Source organism: Narcine bancroftii, chromosome 5 (assembly GCF_036971445.1).
Source record: "Narcine bancroftii isolate sNarBan1 chromosome 5, sNarBan1.hap1, whole genome shotgun sequence".
In the NCBI taxonomy this organism is placed as follows: Eukaryota; Metazoa; Chordata; class Chondrichthyes; order Torpediniformes; family Narcinidae; genus Narcine; species Narcine bancroftii.
Window position 1 is genome coordinate 17,181,738 of NC_091473.1, and position 17,943 is coordinate 17,199,680.

The window sequence follows — 17,943 nt, forward strand, 5'->3', positions numbered from 1 at the left end:
CTCGTGTGGCCCTGACTGACCATTGAATTTTGGCAATTGTCTGATAGCCAGAAGACTGCCAGTATCACCACAGGCCCTTGTGCAAGGCACAGCTTGCTCCAGGTGGTGACTGGGCTGCAGGCTAAGACCTGGCCATCACTCGCAGACTACCCAATGTGGGAATGATTGAAAAATTTGTTTTTAACTTTTTAAATCCTCAATTATTTAAAAGCAAAAATGCTGGTGACCAAAACCAACTAAAGTATGTAATTAAAAAAAAATGTGACCAACATCTTTTTTGGGATGGAATCAATGATCCCAAACACTATTTGAACTGGGTCTTGTAGATGCGCCAGCTCAGGTCAGCAGAATGACCAGATGTACAGTGTATTTGGCCCCTCAGCTCAGCAACTTGGAACACACCACTGGTGTTGTTGTTGGAGGCTAGGGGCAGGTATGGAAGCCTGGAATGGGCTGCTGTGTGCACTGCAGTAGGCTAGCTACTGCCTACACTGAACCGTTGGCTAGTTATCAGTGTGTTCTGGCCCAGTGTATCCACATGGGTACAAATTATTAATGTAAATTAGAGCTAGTGGAAGTCTCAATGCTGATTCTGGAGTCTAGTGTCTAATTCTGGCCATCTTTAGGAAGTATGTCAAGACCTTGGAGATGATGCAGAGGAGATTTACGGAAATGCTACCAAAGATTCAGGACTTCAGTTATGAGGAGAGACTAGTGAAGCTGGGATTGTTGCCCTTGGAGCTAAGGTTACTTAAATATGTTTTTGCGTATCCTTGCATTTATCCTATGAACATTTTTATTCTGCAGCATTGTAGATTTTTATTTTACTTTGATTCATTTAGGATCATGTATTTAGTTTGAGCTTACGATTTCAGAAATTTATTTGACCTGCATGTTCAACATAACTTTAATGTAGCTCATTTAAAGTTTTGTTGAGGACTTCCGACAGTCATCAGCATGGACCACTTAGTTATTCAATGATTCTTTTAACCCATTTAATGTCAAGCCCTTGGCTTCTAGTTTTAGGCTTTTCTGAATTCCCTTTTCACGTTGAGGGAGATGGTGTTATGGGTTTCATTACCAAGGGACCATAGCGTACGCTTAGGTTATCAATGTTTTCTTTCTGAATAAATGATGCCACTGGCAGTCTCTGAAACGTTAATGCACTTCATGCAGTTAGCAATCTAACTTTGTGGCACCTGTGTTTTTCTAAATTAATACTGGTTGATTGAAGCCTCACATTCTGTTCCTGCCTCTTTGTAAATGTTTTCAACTTTTTTTTTCCTCTGTGCTTAATTCTATCTGTGTTCAACCCGTCACTCTTTCATATGTGCTCTAAAGTCTGCAATGATTATTAATGTGACACTCACTTGCCGGTGTTTCTGTAGGTAGACATTCCATGGCTGCTTGGACAACACTTTGTGGTACATTCAGAGGCCTTGGCCATTAAGGATTCATACAATGAAATTACACTTTTTCAAGAAATAGATGGTTGTTTCAAAGCTATCTATTCATATATTTCCAGGTAAAATACATTACAGCTCTTCTGAAGCAATAATAACATGTTTTCATTTTTTGCAAGGACAGCTTGTTTTGTAGACCTGCAAAGATTTTCTAGAGTTAATGAAGATGGATATTAACAGTTTTTATCATATTCTGTTTAAATCTTACTGACATTAAATTGGGGGCCCCTTAATATGATTCAAAATCCCCAAGGGATGCAAACCGTTCATTATTTAATTGTTCAATATTTAATATGTTACTTTAGTTGTATTGGTCATTATCCCTACTCCCTCCCCACCCCCCCGCCAAAAAAAATATGGGGAGGAGGTTATCATTAGATCAGCATGGCATGAATACAATTTCTGTTTTTGCAGTTCCAGTGCTGCATCAGGTGTTTCTGTATTTGGCATTGCACGAACATTCAGTTATAGATCTTCAAATGTAGAATTTCCAGTTATTATTAATTAAACTTTTGTGCTGCAGAAAGTGTGTAGATGAAATGAGATTGGTTGTTTTCACCTGGCTTTCAGGCCAAAATGTGAGACCTGTTTTCCAAGTATTCTGATTTCTACTCTGCACCATGTACACTCTTCACCCTCTTGTGGAGACATAGAACACAAAGCAATTAAACTTTTATCAAGATTGAGGTCAGCCATGCAAATCTGTGTGAGAAGCTGGTAAAATAGGAGAAAGAGCTAATGATATACTAACCATTTCTCAAACTTTTCAGATCCACAGTTAAACATAGCGGTTTGGAAGAGGTCTTCCATGTCTTGGAGACGAGCAGCATCAAACTGGCCAAGGCCTGCCACTTCAAATGGATCAATCGGGGCCGGGCAATCCAAGCTATTTGTAAATCCTACCAAACCCTCATAATCTATTTTTCTGACATGAGTTACAGTGACCATGACATCACAGCAGAAAGCATCCTCCTTAAACTCCAGCAGCCTCGGTATTACCTTCATTCTAATATCTGTTTAATTTCTGGTCTTGAATTTTGGAGTTTTCTGAGACTCCACTTTATTGCATTGTGCATCAGTGTGTCAGTTTGTGTCTTCTCATCAGTTGAGGTTCATTATTTTTTTTTGATTTATAAAGGGCCTTTGTCATTTTGGGACTTCTCTCTATGCTTTGCAGTAATGAAAATACTTCTGGATTGTTGCCTTTGCATTGTAGTAAAGGCATCAGCCAATTATTTACAGCAAGGTCTCACAAGTAACTGCGAACATCAGCTGTTTTACATATTAGATGAGTGAAACATATTAGCCATGCTACTGGTGATAACCTTGCTTCTCTGAATATTGCTGTGTCATCTTTTATCAGTGACCAAACAGGCAGATTCATTTAGCATTTCATCGATAATTAATGCCTCTGACAGCACAGCATGAAGGTATCAGACAAGATTTTGCGTTCAATTCCACTTTATTTCATAACCTTTGGGATTCAAAAGCAACCTTATCTCTGGTATAATATGGTTCACGAAATGAATTGTGCTATGAGTGCAAAGTTAAAAGGTATTTTAACAATAACAGATTGACCACAATTAAAATTTGCCTTGTGGATAATTTTGGTTATCAAATAGGTGTGATAAGTAACTCCATGTATTTGTACAATGTTTTTATTTTCTCTTTACATTTACAGCATTCTACTTGCCATTTTCTTCTTGAGAGACCTCCTCCACCACTTGGACAATCTGTCGCTATTTTTTCAGGAAAGATTTCTTAACCCAGTTAGAATACCTGAAAAGGTTCAGTCCACAATTAATCTCCTTGAGTGCAAGTACCTTGGAAACAATATTTTGTGGGAAAGCAGCTTTCTGTTGGGGATCCAGTTACTGGAAAGTGGTGCTCTTTCTCGACTGCCTATGGCAAGAAAACCACATGGACCAATACTTCACAAGACAGCAGCTAAAGCCACTGATGAGATAGCTGATTCTGTCAAAACTTTGGTTAGTAGATTCTAAGATGTCAGTAATTACTTGAATTTTCTGTGTTTTGCAATAGGATTTTGTTGTTATTGCACAAAGCATTAGAATATAATGAAGAGTTTTCATTTATTCTGTGTGCCCCATGGGTCAGCACCATTACAGTAATGACTAAACACTGACAATAACAATGTGGTATGAGTGGTGGCTTCTTGTTGGAGAAGACTTCTACTTGTGTTTTGTTTTTATTAGGTGAGGAATATTGTTGACAGTTTGAAAGAGAGGTTTCCTGATAATGCAGTCATCAGAGCTTTTCGGATCCTAGATCCGGATAGGATTCCGTCTGACCCCGAGAAGCTGGCTCAGTATGGAAATAGTGAAGCAGCAGCTCTACAAACCCACTTCACAGATCTCCTTTCCAGTGATGGAAAAGATTTAGTTGCTGAGTGGGATCAGATGAAATACCTAATTGCATCCAGAAAAGGAGAGAGTTTGGATGAAGTAAGCAATTTTTTCAACAATGATTTAATATTTTTTTTTAGCTTATTTGCTTGTACTTACTATCATTAATGGATAAAGATTACTTTAAGAGTATAACATTAAGGTTTAAAAACAGGAACTGCTCATAAAGCCCCTCAAGCTATTTAATAAGGACCAAGCTGACTTGATTGATGGCCTAGAATCTAATCCCCTCCCTAGTTCCTAAGGCTCTTGAATCTCTTTTGATCCAAAAAGGAGTCTCTGCTCTTTGGCCACCATGGTTGCTGTAGGAGTTAGCAAATCACTATTGTAGTAGCACAAGCAACCGGAATTCGAATCCGGTGGTATATGTAAGGAGTTTGTACATTATCCATGTGACCTGGGTTTCCTCTCGTGTTCCAAAGATGAGGTTTGAAGGTTAATTAGTCACTTGGGTGTATTTGGGTGGTGCAGGCTTGTGGGCTGGAAAGGACTGTTACCATGCTGTATCTCTTTTTTAAAAAAAAATACAGAGACTCAACCTGCCCAGCTCTCTAACTTTGAGAATTTCAAAGTTCTGAGACGAGAAATTTCTTCTCATCTTGGTCCTAAATGAATGATCCTTTATCCTTTGACCTTCTTATTTGTTCTAATTACTACATTTGGGGAAATGCCCCCATTTTTGACAAGCCCCCTCAGGATTTGTCATGTTTTAGTGTGATCACCTCTCATTCTAAATTCCAGATGGTATTTGCTCATCACCTCCCTATCCCATAATTTAATCAATTTCTAATGATAGATACTAAATATGGGTATCACTGAATGAAAATTATTAAATATCCATTACTGAGAAGTAGTCATACAGCGTGGAAACAGGCCCTTCGACCCAACTTGCCCACGCCAACTAAAATATCCCATCCACACTAGTCCCACCTGTCTGCATTTGGCTCATATCCCAATTAACCTATCCATGTTTCTGTCCAATTTTTTCCTCAAACATTGCAATAATACCTGCCTCAACCACCTCTGAGACCTTCCCTCATTCCCCTAGGCTCCAACATGTGAAGCCCTACCCTGCTTAATTTTTCTCTATCTCAGACCTCCAAGTCCTGGCAACATCCTCATCAATCTTCTCTGGACGTTCTCCAGTTTGACAACTTCTTTCCTGCAGTACAGTGACCAAAACCGAACACCATACACAATGTTGTCGAATATTTTGAGTATAGTATTGCATAACTGTAAGGGTCATAGAATTGTACTGCAGCAAAACGAGCCCTTTGGTCCACACTGACCATCAATCACCCCCCAGTTTCGACTGATCTCACTCTATTTCCTCATGTTCCCTCAACCACTGCAAGCTTCTACCAATCACTCACATACAAAATGCACTGGAGGTCAGGACTGAACCTGCATAGATGAAGCTGCGAGATATTTACTCTAATTACAGTGCACGCAGGGTCAGATGGGCTTATTAAGGTCAGCAATGAGAGTGCCGAATCACCTAGCCTTGATAATCCACCACCATTGATAACCTGGAGGTCAGAAACTCAACAAAGCCACAAAAATAATGAAGCTGTAGGAGCAACTTAGTTGGGCATCCTGAGTGATTCACCTGCTGATGTCTACTGTTTGAGTTGTGCAGCACAGAAATGGGTCATTCATCCCACTATATCTGTACCAACCTTTTGGCCATCAATAGTCATTTCATTTGCATGTATCGGATCTGTACTCTTCTTTGCTTATTCAAGTACCCGTCTCTATGTTTTTTGAGTGAAGTGATTGTATCTGACTTCACCTCCTCTGGCAGCAAATTCTGGGTATCAAGTACTGAGTTCCTTTCACTTTAAACCTGTACCCTCTTATCTTTTCATCCTCTGCAAGGAACAAGGAATGAGGATAATGGAACACCCTCCGCTTTTGCATGGGTGAGAGCCACTTCAACAGCTCTCAAGAAACCTGACCTGATCCAGGATAAAGTAGACCTCTTGGCAGCTGCCACCTCCCTTGACTCCTTTGCACAATGTTATCAGTGTGTATTATCTACAAAGGGCACTTGCCCAGGTTGTTATGACAGCACCTTCCATCCTGAGGCACCCACCACCAAGAGGGACAAAGAAAACAACACCAGTTGCAAGTTCTCTTCAAGATGCACACAATCTTAATTTTAAAACATATCAACACCGGGCCAAAAATCGGTTTGGTTGTAGCAAAAAAATAATTTCTGTGTGTTTGTAAACATGTATGTGAAAATAATTCTCCATCATCCTCGTCATTCAAGCCTCAATCGCTCCCCATAGCAGTGTGATTCTACTTTCGACAGAAGAACTTTCGTGGTTGAAGATGGCAGCTCGTTGCCACCTTCTCAAGGTCACTTGAGATGGACAAAAATGCCGGCCATGCCAGCAGCATCCAGATCCCAAAATTGAATGTATAAAAAGAAAACTACTAATATATAAAATACAGGCCTTTCTGCCCACAATGTCCCGATCTATGTAAACCCACTCCATACAAAATATGTAGTTTGAATTCAACTTTTCTATGCTGGACTTTACAAGACCTTTACATATTTGAACTAAGAGTGAACATCTTTTTTTCCTTCCCTCTTTCCTCCTCACAGGTTTGCATTGACCTAGCACACTCTGATATGTGGAGAAAAGAATATCCAAACTTCTCGATCCTCTCAGAGGTTTGTATGGTGATGTCAGTATCAACCACTGAACCTGATAGGGGATTCACATCTGTGAATCTGATAAAAAATAAGTACAGGTATGCAATCAAATTGAGCATTAGCTGGCATTTGTTTCCTTGTATGGTTTAATCAGTGGTTGAATACTGTCCCTTTAATTTCTTATGCAGGAACTTGCTCACTTCAGACCAACTTGACCAATTGCTCAGACTGTGCTTAGAGAAGCCTGAAGATGCGCAGGATTATTTGGATGCAGCCTATGCTGCATGGCTGCAAGCTGAACAATGGAGGCTTCTCCTCAAAGAGTGGAGAAGAGGAGAAGAATCAAAAACAGAATCTGATTCAACCGAATCCGACTTGGATCCCTTGTCTGATTCAGAATGAAAGTGGGTGCTGCTAAGTGTCTCGGGACATGCATGACAAAGGGAAACATCCAAATTCTTTGTTAACTTGTGATTCTCTGTTGGTGCTATGTTGTTTGTAATTGTATTACAAAAAAAATGTACATTTGCCTTACATTACATTACATTTTTGCCTTACATTACATTACATTGCCTAAAATAAATGGCATCTCCCAGTATTCTGTATACTGTTCCTTTATTGCCGATTAATAATCCAACACAACATGCTTCTTTATCATAGCATGTCCATCATACAGTAAAAGGATTAACAATTTTTATACATGAGTTTAAATACAGCTGGGTTATCATGACTCGATCGCATTTGGTACATTTTTAAGAAATAAAACTTTTGACACCCGCTAGTTTCTTAGATCTTTTAACAGTCGTAGACTGTGAAATTGGATGGAATAAAAGTTCACGGTGAAATGCAGCGGCAGCTGCTGCTTGTGCGATTGTTGCAATGATGCATGGGTACAGGGTAGACCGGAAGAAGCTGTTCAAAGAATTGCATTCTCAAATCTTCTTGGGAGCTCGGGTTTTAATAATACTTTGAAATATTCATGGGTTTCAAAGTTGTAAACAACTCTTGGATCCTGTTGTTCCTAAAATTATTGCAAAGTACTGGGAATGATGTCAAAAAAATGAAATTTAAAGACTTCATATTGGATTATGTTAAAATGTGGCATTATCTTTGATTTAAAGAAATATGAAAGACTTTGTTATTTTTTTTGATAAGGCAGCTGTATACTACTTCAGGGAGTTCTAGAGCTCCACTTCCTGTATTGAAAGCAGAAAAGTGGAGTTAGGGCTTTTATCTGAGCTGTCAATGCCATTGGCATCGGCAACGTTTTTTTAAATAAAACACTTTTTACAAAAGATTTCACTTTTATGAATGTTCAGGTTGTCTTGCGTACATAGATCAGTATGAAAATAACGTGCCCTCTGATACTTTCTCAGACACTATATCACTCAAAGCAAGTAGGAAGCAAATATCTTTAGGCAAATCACAATCTCGAACAAAGCTGGAGCTGTGTTTAATTGTTGGCAGATCACTGGGGTACGTTTACTACCTTACCCTTCAGTGATATAATCTGCTTGTTCTGCACAGCAAACTACTCACTGTTGACCGTTTTGGTTTCTATGCTAGTTATGCTTTTATTTAAGTTATGCTACTTGGCTACCTGAAACTTCAGCATTTAAGATTAAGCAATTAGTTCACAATTCTTCACCACTCTCACTTTTTCCCCTCTACGAACTTCCTTGAATTTAACACTCTGGTAATCTTTATGTACACGTGAAAGCAGTTTATATATGTGGTCTCTAATTGTGGCAAGCCCTCTAACGTGTTTGGTGCTGGAAAAACAACTCAAGTACTGTACATGACCAGGTTAGAAGTGAATTGTTTTGGAATGAGCAGCTGTGGCTACTTGCTCTCCATCACATGCAGACAGCTGACTCATTCTGGGCCACCCCCTTCATGGATTCATTGAGTTGATTTCTGAATGTAAAAGCAGAAAGCTGGTTTGGGTTCTTCCAGTCTGTAGTGAAGCTCAGCAGAGCACAAGGCTTACTTCCTGGATGACAAAGAATACTCTTGCATAAATGCGTTGCACATGGTAACATTCTGTGCAGCAGTTCAGCAATTATTTTTAAATGTCCTCCCTTGACACCAACAATTTAGTGTGACTAGGGAAGCTGGTGGATGTCCTCACAAGCATGTTTATGCCTCCCCATGCTTTAATACATTTTATTTTCCATGTACTTATTTTCAGTAATCACCTTATTTAATGTCTCACGTGAAGTGAATGAACTGATGTTTGTTGTTGGATATTCTCATCCCATTTAGTTATGAGTTTCTTGAATATTCTTGAGCTGCTGCTTTGGCTTGCTTAATATAGTTGGTGTAGGGTGTTGGGTTTGGTAGTAAATGTGTCCATTGTCTTTCTGCTTAATGAAGCCAACTTTCATTTATTGCATATATTCATTGTCACTTTTCAAACAAATATACAGATAGTCTTAACACTGGTTTGCCAAAAATTTATTGTATAAGATTTCTATGAAGTGCATGATCCATTTGTTGCGTTTTTACCACGGGTCATTAATTCACTCACTGTGCATTTTAATATTAATCTCAACAACATGCATTTCCACTTTAAATAACTTTTCTCAAAAAGGTGCTAACATGCTTTTCAATGAATAACTAACATGTTGTTGTGTGTAGGTGAAAATTGGAAATGGATTGACAGTATACATTGTGCTGAGCACTGAAAATGGATATATTTGAGGAAATATTTTGCTTGAAACAAGATGATGCTTTTAAAAATTTGTGCTTGGAATTGGTGTTCTATTTATTTGGGAGATGGAAAATGATATGATGCATTTAGCATTCTATGCTTGGATCAGAATTATACTTGGACCAGGTATGTAGCTGTGCTTAACTGGAACTGAATGTATTGTGTTTTGTACTGTATACAGGCTGCTCTTGGTTTAAAGAAAATAAAGGTGTTAAGTTTGTTAAAGGAATTCCTTTCGATGTGATGAATTCAAACTGCACACACAAGGTTGTCTGTTTCTCAATGTAATCCGACACAGAAGCAGATCGGCACTGTTGGCACATGATGTTTATTTTAAAAAAGGTCTTCGGTTAGGTCATTACAGTAGTTAAAGTGAATGCTTCAAATTGCAGTTTCATTCCTGGTTAAAGGATTTAAATTAATCCTTAGAGAACATACTTTTCAGCTGGAGAAAAATATCATGCATATATTAAGGAAGTGGGAATGAAATTAAAGAACACTGGCAGTCAATTGCACACAAATGCAGGTCATCAAAGATGTTTTATTAAATGTGCTCAGTTTAAATTTTGTTAATTTTAAGTTCATTAATCTTGGATAGTTCCATCACCTTTTAAGAAGCTGGTTGAATGATGTTTTTACAATCAAATGGAGTGGACAAAACATTAGGATTCTTCCTTAATTATTTAAATAGTCTTGTGCGCTCAATCCAATGGGTATGGATTCCGTAGCACTAAATTGAATAGTTTTTTAAAAAATTTCACTAAAATTGGGGCTCATCAGAATAAAGCACTCAATTCTAGTTGGGTTGTTTCATTACACTTGAGAATTATAATGGTTGAAAAACTTGAGCAAGTTTTTCCACTTAGAATTGTGCAGGGTGTTGTTCATGGGCAGTTTGATGTTTGGAACCCTCAAACAATGAGGTAAGCCAGTGAGATTGCAGTTGGTGGATATCTTTATTTTTTGCTTGCTTTGGGAACTGTTGTCCTCAAATGTGATATGCAGAGGATGAAACACATGCATTTGGGAAATGGAATTAACACACACACCTCCTCCCTCACCACCATTCAGGGCCCCAAACAGTACTTCCAAGTATAGCAATGTTTCACTTGTGTATCTGAAGGGGCCATCTACTGCAACTGGTGCTCCTGTTGTTGTCTACATTGGAGAGACCAGATGCAGACTGGGAGTCTCTTACTAAACAACTTGGCTCTGTCTACTACAATAACAGGGATCTCCCAGTGGCAACCCAATCCAATTCCCCACCCCATTCCTGTGCCAATATCTCTGTCCTTATCTTGAGCACGGCCAGGTTGAGGCCACTGGCAATTTGGAGGAACAACACTTTGTATTCCCTATGGGGACCTTCCACAAGATAGCATTATTATTATAGTCCTCCAATTTCTGTTAGCCACCACCCCCTCCCCAGGATGTCTATGTCTCCTTTCCTCAAGTGCAATCTCTCCTCCTTTCTCTCTCTCTCTCTCTCCTCTCTCCCCTTCCCCTCTCCCCCCTTCCCCCTTTCTTTTCCTCTCTCCTAGGTCTGTATTCACAGAGACATTCCCACCCCTGATCAATTCTCACCTGTCCTCCTATCCATCTTCAATTATGGCCTTTTGCCAGTAGTTCTGTGCTCCTCCCTCTTGCCTCTTCGTCCCTCCACCCACAGCTTTTTTATTCAGGTGCCTGACTGATTTTTCGTCATAATTTAAGGAGAGCTCAGGGCTGATATGCTAGTTATACAAATTTACCTCCTATGGATGCTGCGTGACTGGCTGAGTTCTTCCAGCATTATTGTGTTTTTGCATCATAGAAATGGACTCGTTTGTGAGTACGGAGGATTTGAAATGTGTTAGAATTCTAAGCTTCATGGAGACTGACAGATCTGTGGGTTTAAATATCTTGGCATGAATGTGTGCTTCTAAAGCATTTGTCACTTTTGAAGTATCTGCAGCCCTAGTTTCAATAGGGAGTGAAGCACAAAAGCCTGCCGATGCAGTGATTGATGTAAAAACATATTGCTGGAGAAATTAAGCAGGTCAAACAGCGTTCTTTATATAGCAAAGATAAGGATATATAACCAACGTTGGTTATGTATCTTTATCTGCTATATAAAGTGTGCTGTATAAAGTATACCTGAAACGGTGGTTATGTATCTTTATCTGCTATATAAAGTGTGCTGTATAAAGTATACCCGAAACGTTGGTTAAGTATCTTTATCTTTGCTAAATAAAGTACGCTGTTTGACCTGCTGAGTTTCTCTAGTACTGTTTTTAACTAATTTCAGCAGGGGTTGAAATGGAGGGTGGGGGAGAATCTTCCTATGAACTCTACTTGCAAAGAAGTCAAGGCATTAATAACTTTTCAGATTTAATCCAAATTTTAATTTAGAGTTGTTGAACCTACTATCATGCATTGTTAATATTTACAATATTCCTACATTAACCTCCGGAGCAGTCCCTTTAATCTAAGTATCTGAAGTTAAGCCCTCTTCAACACTTTTTTTGCCAAACATTCATCTGACCTATCCTGGCAAGCGTGTGACATTGAAAGTCATACAGACATTTGGAATCGACAAGCTTGAAGGGGTTACTGTTAAATTCTGTTCACTCTTTTGTCCTTGGCTTTTAGCTGAAGAATTCCCAGACATGTCAAGAGATATATTTTAAGACACTATTATGGCATGAAATAAAAGTTGAAACCATCGAAATAGCTGAAATATAAATCCTAAATAATGTAAAGAAGAAATAAAATTCAAACATGATGATATAAACTAATGAAATTACAATTTACACAAAATTCCATTTGGCAAGTTGTGTTTTTATGACTTAATAAGTGACAAATTCATTAAATCTATAAAAATACTTCTGATTTTCTGGTTGACTTATTGTGGATCTATTTGGCAAGATAGCTGATAAAACCCGATAATTTCAGGTGATCATGTTAGATAGCCTTTAATAAGAAAGCTGCAGGAAGCACAGTGCATGGAAAAGTGCTGAATCCAGATGGCATCTTTGGTATTTTACATCTCACTCATGGGGAAAGTAATAGTGGATAGAATTTAACTCTGACAAATGTGATGTGATTCATTTGGAAAGTTAAACCAGGCCAGGGCATACTCAGCGAACAGCAGTGTCCTGGGGAGTGCTGTTGAACACAGAGGAGGCCCGGACTAAAAGTTCCTTGAAAGTGGCACCATAGGAAGAGATGATACTGAAGGTGCTTGACCTCACTGGCTATGGTGTTGGATGCAAGAGTTAGTGAGAGGAAATTTAAAGGGAATATGAATGGTAAATTTTCATGCACAGAGGAGTTGGTGTTTGGAATGAGCTGCCAGAGAAGGTGGTGGAGGCAGGAACAGTAACAACACTTAAGAGGTCTCTGGTCAAGAGAGCAAGGTATAAAGGGATATGGAATTAAGGCAGGCAAGTGGGAAGAAGGCACACAAACGGCTTTCTGAGGAACATGAGAAGATTTGGCATGTCGTTTGATACTCTATCAAACTTCTACAGGTGCTCTGTGAAAACTATATTGACTGGCTGCATCACAACCTAGTTTGGAATGCCCAGAAGGTAGCAATCATCAGCTGTCCATCACAGGCTCTGGTTGCCCATCTACTGAATGCATCAATATGAAGGACTGCCTCAAGACAGCATAACCAAGAACCTCCATCACACTGCTGGCAACCTCTTCCCACTGCTGCCTCACCTTCAGACCAAAGGAACAGAAACCTGAAGACCAGCCCCTCTAGACCCAAGAACATAGTCTTTTGTCCAGAATAGGGGTTAATCGGGAACATGGGTTTAAGGTGAGGGGGGAGAAATTTAACAGGAACCCGAGGGGGTAACTTTTTTTTTAAAACGCAGAGGGTGTGGGTGCATGGAATGGGAGGTGACTAAGGCCGGTAGTATTGCCATACTTATAAAAACATTTGGACGGATGCATGGATTAGGGTTAGGGTTTAGAGGGATGTGGGCCAAATGGAGGCAGGTGGGATGAGAGTGGGTGGGACATTTTGGTTGGCGTGGGAAAGTTAGGCTGAAGGGACTGTTTCCACGCTGGGTAATTCTGACTCTACCGGTTTCTTTTTGACAGTTGTCAGGGTCTTGAGCTAATTAGGGACTGCTCTGACACCGAGAGGACTCTGCACTATTGCAAAGTCACTTTTTTATGCACATTTGTTATCTATTGTATATCTCTTTTTAATCCAATTAAGTATACTATTTTTAAACAAAGTGCCTGTTCAATTACAGCGCACAAGAATTTCAGTGCACCTGTATATTGTAGTGTGCACTTGTTTTCATTATCAAGAAGGTAATCATGAAGGTGATGGGTTGAAGGGCTTGTTTGTGTGCTGTCCAATTCTTGACTGGAAAACCCCTGAAGGTGGTGTCGGAGACCGAGAATTGCTAGCATAACAAACAGAAAATACTAACCATGTTAAATATGAATTTGTACGTGCTTCTTGTGTCTTGACTATATCTCAAATTAAGACCTTTTGCTTTCTGGTCAAATCATTGACTTAATGTACGAAAGACATTTCTGACTGATGAAAAGTTGACAGGCAGTACAGAACCAAATGGATTCAGATGGTAGGTGGACAGTTTGTGAGGATGTGACAGTTATCCAAACCCATACTCCTATGTCTACTGGGAGATGAAAAGCTATTCAATAAAAGATGGATTAGCCAAGGGGGATATTGGAGATGCTATACCTGTACCACATAACTCTTTTTTGTTATTTTCAATTAAGAGCGAATTTAAGAAATAAGCTTGGACCAACTATGTTTTTATCTGGTTGTACTGAAATTGAACTTATTAGGAGAGGAATTGTTTAAAAAAATTTACATCTATGATATATTCATTTTTACAAGCAGGAACTCCTAAACAAGGACCATAAATCTAGACAGAGATGGGGAACAGATTTGAATATTATAATTGATCAACAAATATGGGAAGATTTATGTAAGGACAGTATGACTAATACACTGTTAATGTTAGGTATAGATTAATCCAATATAATTTTCTACATCAGTTATTTCTTACATCACAGAAATTGAATAGATTGAAATCAGATTTATCTGATCAATGTTTTAGATGTGGTACATATGTAGGATCATTTTTACATTCAACTTGGTTTTGTCGCAACGCAAGGCCTTTTTGAACAGATTCACAAAATTTTTGGAACAAGTTACAGGAATTGATTTTCCGCAAAGTCCTGATTTATTTTTATTGGGGAATATTGAGGGTACAAGAGCTAAATTAAAATTATCAGTTGGAATTTATTAAATTAGCTTTAGCAGTTGCAAGGAAATGTATTGCAGTCACTTGGAAGTCCGATACATCTTTGGGTATGTTAATGTGGCATACAGAAGTTCAAGTTGTATTCTTTTGGAAAAAAAATGTATAATTTGAGAAATAAGTATTCTACGTTTATACAAATTTGGTACCCGTATGCCCAAATAATGGGATTAAATTTGTAATGATACCCTTCCTATGCATTTAGATCTACGAGAGTCTCCTCTAATTAGTTATGAAAAATTTTGAGATGTGTGCCAGGCAACTCTTCTCTATGCAATCCAAAAATTTTATTTCTTTTTCTCTTTTAGTTTTATACGTACAGTTTTATATTTTTGAGGAGGGAGGTTGGGTGGGGGATATTATCAGTGGATAATATTCTACATAACAAAAAATGGAAGGAAGTCAAATTGGTGTTTCTGGGATGGGGTGAAAACAACCATGTATGTAACTTTATTTTGGTTTTTTGAAATCTGTAGTATTATATAAATGTTATCAATACATGTATGGAAAATGTTTAAATATTTTTAAAAAAGGATATCTGGCAAGAACCTCAAATACTTGCATTTATGGGCAAGAAATATGTTTTTTACAGGACATCACACCAAAATGTTTTGGGCATTTTTCATGAGTATAATCACCATTGTTGCATTTGGCAGAGGAGGAAGCAAAGCAAGGAGAAAGAATAATGGACAAGCTTGTGGGGAAACATCAGGAGCGACATTGCAGAAAGATTTTCTAGTACAATGACATTGATAGGAGTAGGGATGAGGTCCTGAAGAAGGAGTATAGGGAGTTAAGAAAGAAGTTAAAAACCATGACCTTAGGGATGGTAATCACAGGATTGCTGCCTGTGCCACGTGCCAGAGAGAGCAAGAACAGGAAGTTGTGACAGATGAATGTGTAGCTGGAGAGTTGGTACAGAGGGCAGGGGTTCACGTTTCTGGATCATAAGATCTTTTCTGGGGAAGGTCTGACCTCTACATAAAGGACAGGTGGCATCTGAATTGGAGGAGGACCAATATCCTGGTGGGCAGGTTTGCTAGAGGTGTTTAATCTAGTTTGGCAAGGGGGTGGAAATCAGAATGTGAGTGCATTGATTAGGGTAGAAAGACAAAAGCGTGATGCTATGTGCTCTGAGTTGGTGAGAAAAGACAGGAAGGGGACAAATGTAGCCAGTTAGAAGGTTTGAAATCTGTCTATTTCTACACAAGGAGTATTGGGCATAAAGGAGATGAACTTAGAGCATGGATCAGTACGAGAAACTACGATGGTGTAGCCATTACCGAATCTTGGCTGGAGGAAGGACAGGATTGGCTGATGGAGGTACTGGGTTTCGGTGTTTTAAGAGAGAGGGGAGTAGCATTGCTGGTCAGGGATAGTACCACAGCTATAGAAAGGGAGGATGCTGCAGAGGGAGTGTCTACTGAGTTGGTGTGGGTGGAAGTCAGAAATAGGAAAGGAACCATCACTGTGCTGGGAGTAGTCTCTAGGCCCCCAAATAGCCCATGGGACACTGAGAAACAGATAAGCAGGCAGATTTTGGAATGGTGTGAGAAATGCAAGGTTGTAGTCATGGGAGATACTGAAGAGGGATAGATGGGGCTGAATTTGTCAGGAGTGTACAAGAAGGATTCCTGACACAGTATGGTCAACTGGCCAACAAGAGGAGAGGCCATATGGATCTGCTTCTGAGGAATGAACCTGGTCAGGTGGCAGACCTCTTGGTGGGGGAACATTTTGGTGAGAGTGACCACAACACCCCTAGCTTCAACATACCCATGAAAAAGGATATAAACTGTCAAACTGGGAAAGTGCATAACTGGGGAAGGGCTAATTATGAAGTGATGAAGCAGGAACTAGTGAGAATACATTTGAAACATGTTTAAGGGTGAAAGCACAGAAGTGATGTGAAGGAAGTTTAGGGACAACTTGTGAAGGGTTCAGAATGGGTTTGTCCCACTGGAACAAGGAAAAGATGGTAGGAAAGGGGAAATGTGGCCTGAGCCTGCTTAGCTTCTGAGATCAGACAATCTCATGTGAATTCAGGCTATTAGGCTTCTGTTTATAAAAGTCATCAAATGTGATAGATGTTAAAACAGTCTCCAGGAAGGCAGTTGATAATATTCTACATAACAAAAAATGGAAGGAAGTCGAATTGGTGGGACCATTTGTGGATATGGTAAGTAGGAGACCTTCATTGAATTGGATCACTGCATTTGTAACTAAACTAGTTAAAGGAGCAGGGTGCCAGATCCATGGTATATACATGGCCAAACTCGAATTGCAGCAGTTTTTCCCATTTTGAGGAATTGCAAGCAAGTTTTTAATGTTTTCTGAATCTTGTTTAAGATGTAAATCCATGACATCCTAATCAACCCATTGTATTAATCTGGAAAACTATTCAGATTATTCCAACTTTGAGTGCTCAGTCGATTGTGTGGCAGAAGCATTGCATCAAATGCATCAAGTGACAGTAAAACATGGTAAAGTTCTGATTAAACCATCTCTTCAGGAATTGGGTACCAGCCCTCATACTTTTTGGATGAAATGTTTTGCACCAATCTCCCTCATCAACAAGATATATTTTTAATTGGCTGACACTGGAGAATCAAATTTATTAACTAGCGATTTAATTCTGTTTCACACTTTGCTGAATGTAAGTCAGTAGTGGATTAACCATGAGGTGAAGCCTAGGGGCCCAGAGAGTAAGGGGGCTTGAGACACCCGAGATATTTCTGTACTTTTTCATATATTACAAATCTATTTTGTTATCTAAATTAGTCTTATAACTAATAAACATTTAAAAGTAAACAAATAATGCTTTTAAGGACTTTGTACTGCACAATCTCCCTGCGAGATTGTGTTTACCATGTCCATGACTGCAGACGCTGTGATTATAGTGCAATACACAAATGCGCTGGAGCAGATCACGCAGCATCTATATGAAGTAAAGGGTAGCCTGGTCTCGGTTTATTGTTTCATACTGCGCGGGTGACTTGGCCAGAGTAACATGCATGGTGGCTTCTGGGAGTTGGTGGTGGTGGCAGTGTGAAGATTTTCAGTGTGTTTGAGGAGGGGGCTCCAAAATACCAGTGTCCAGCCTATCACCTGCAGTAGTAAGTGAACAACAGGAGGGGTGCACAGCCACCAGTGTCTGACCAATGGCCAGTACAGCTAAATGAGAGGCTAGTAGTGAGTGGTGCCTGGGTGGGGAGCGAGGGGTGGCCTGGGTTATGGCAGGGAGGGAGGGCACCAGGGGTAGCCCAGTATCAACAAGAGGCTGAAATGCAAAAGGGGAAGAAGTGAATTTTGCTCATTTATATCCCTTTAGAGCATTGTACTTACAGGCCCCACAGTGCAGTGTCGGATGGGTCTT

At 39.4% G+C, this 17,943-nt stretch overlaps 1 protein-coding gene across 3 annotated transcripts in view; it reads left to right on the forward strand.

The window, feature by feature from the left end:
• nckipsd (NCK interacting protein with SH3 domain) overlaps nucleotides 1-17,943 on the forward strand; it is a 212,249-nt gene that overhangs the window by 59,601 nt on the left and 134,705 nt on the right. For 2 of the 3 annotated variants that reach the window (XM_069936909.1, XM_069936910.1), the window contains exons 7-12: nucleotides 1,389-1,525; nucleotides 2,234-2,455; nucleotides 3,145-3,451; nucleotides 3,680-3,928; nucleotides 6,504-6,652; nucleotides 6,743-9,496. The exons of the other annotated variant lie outside the window; for it this stretch is intronic. In XM_069936909.1, the coding sequence (XP_069793010.1) occupies nucleotides 1,389-1,525; nucleotides 2,234-2,455; nucleotides 3,145-3,451; nucleotides 3,680-3,928; nucleotides 6,504-6,652; nucleotides 6,743-6,956 (1,278 nt within the window). In that variant the 3' untranslated portion in view covers nucleotides 6,957-9,496. Of the gene's footprint in view, nucleotides 1-1,388; nucleotides 1,526-2,233; nucleotides 2,456-3,144; nucleotides 3,452-3,679; nucleotides 3,929-6,503; nucleotides 6,653-6,742; nucleotides 9,497-17,943 lie in introns of those variants that run through there. 3 annotated transcript variants of the gene reach the window in all.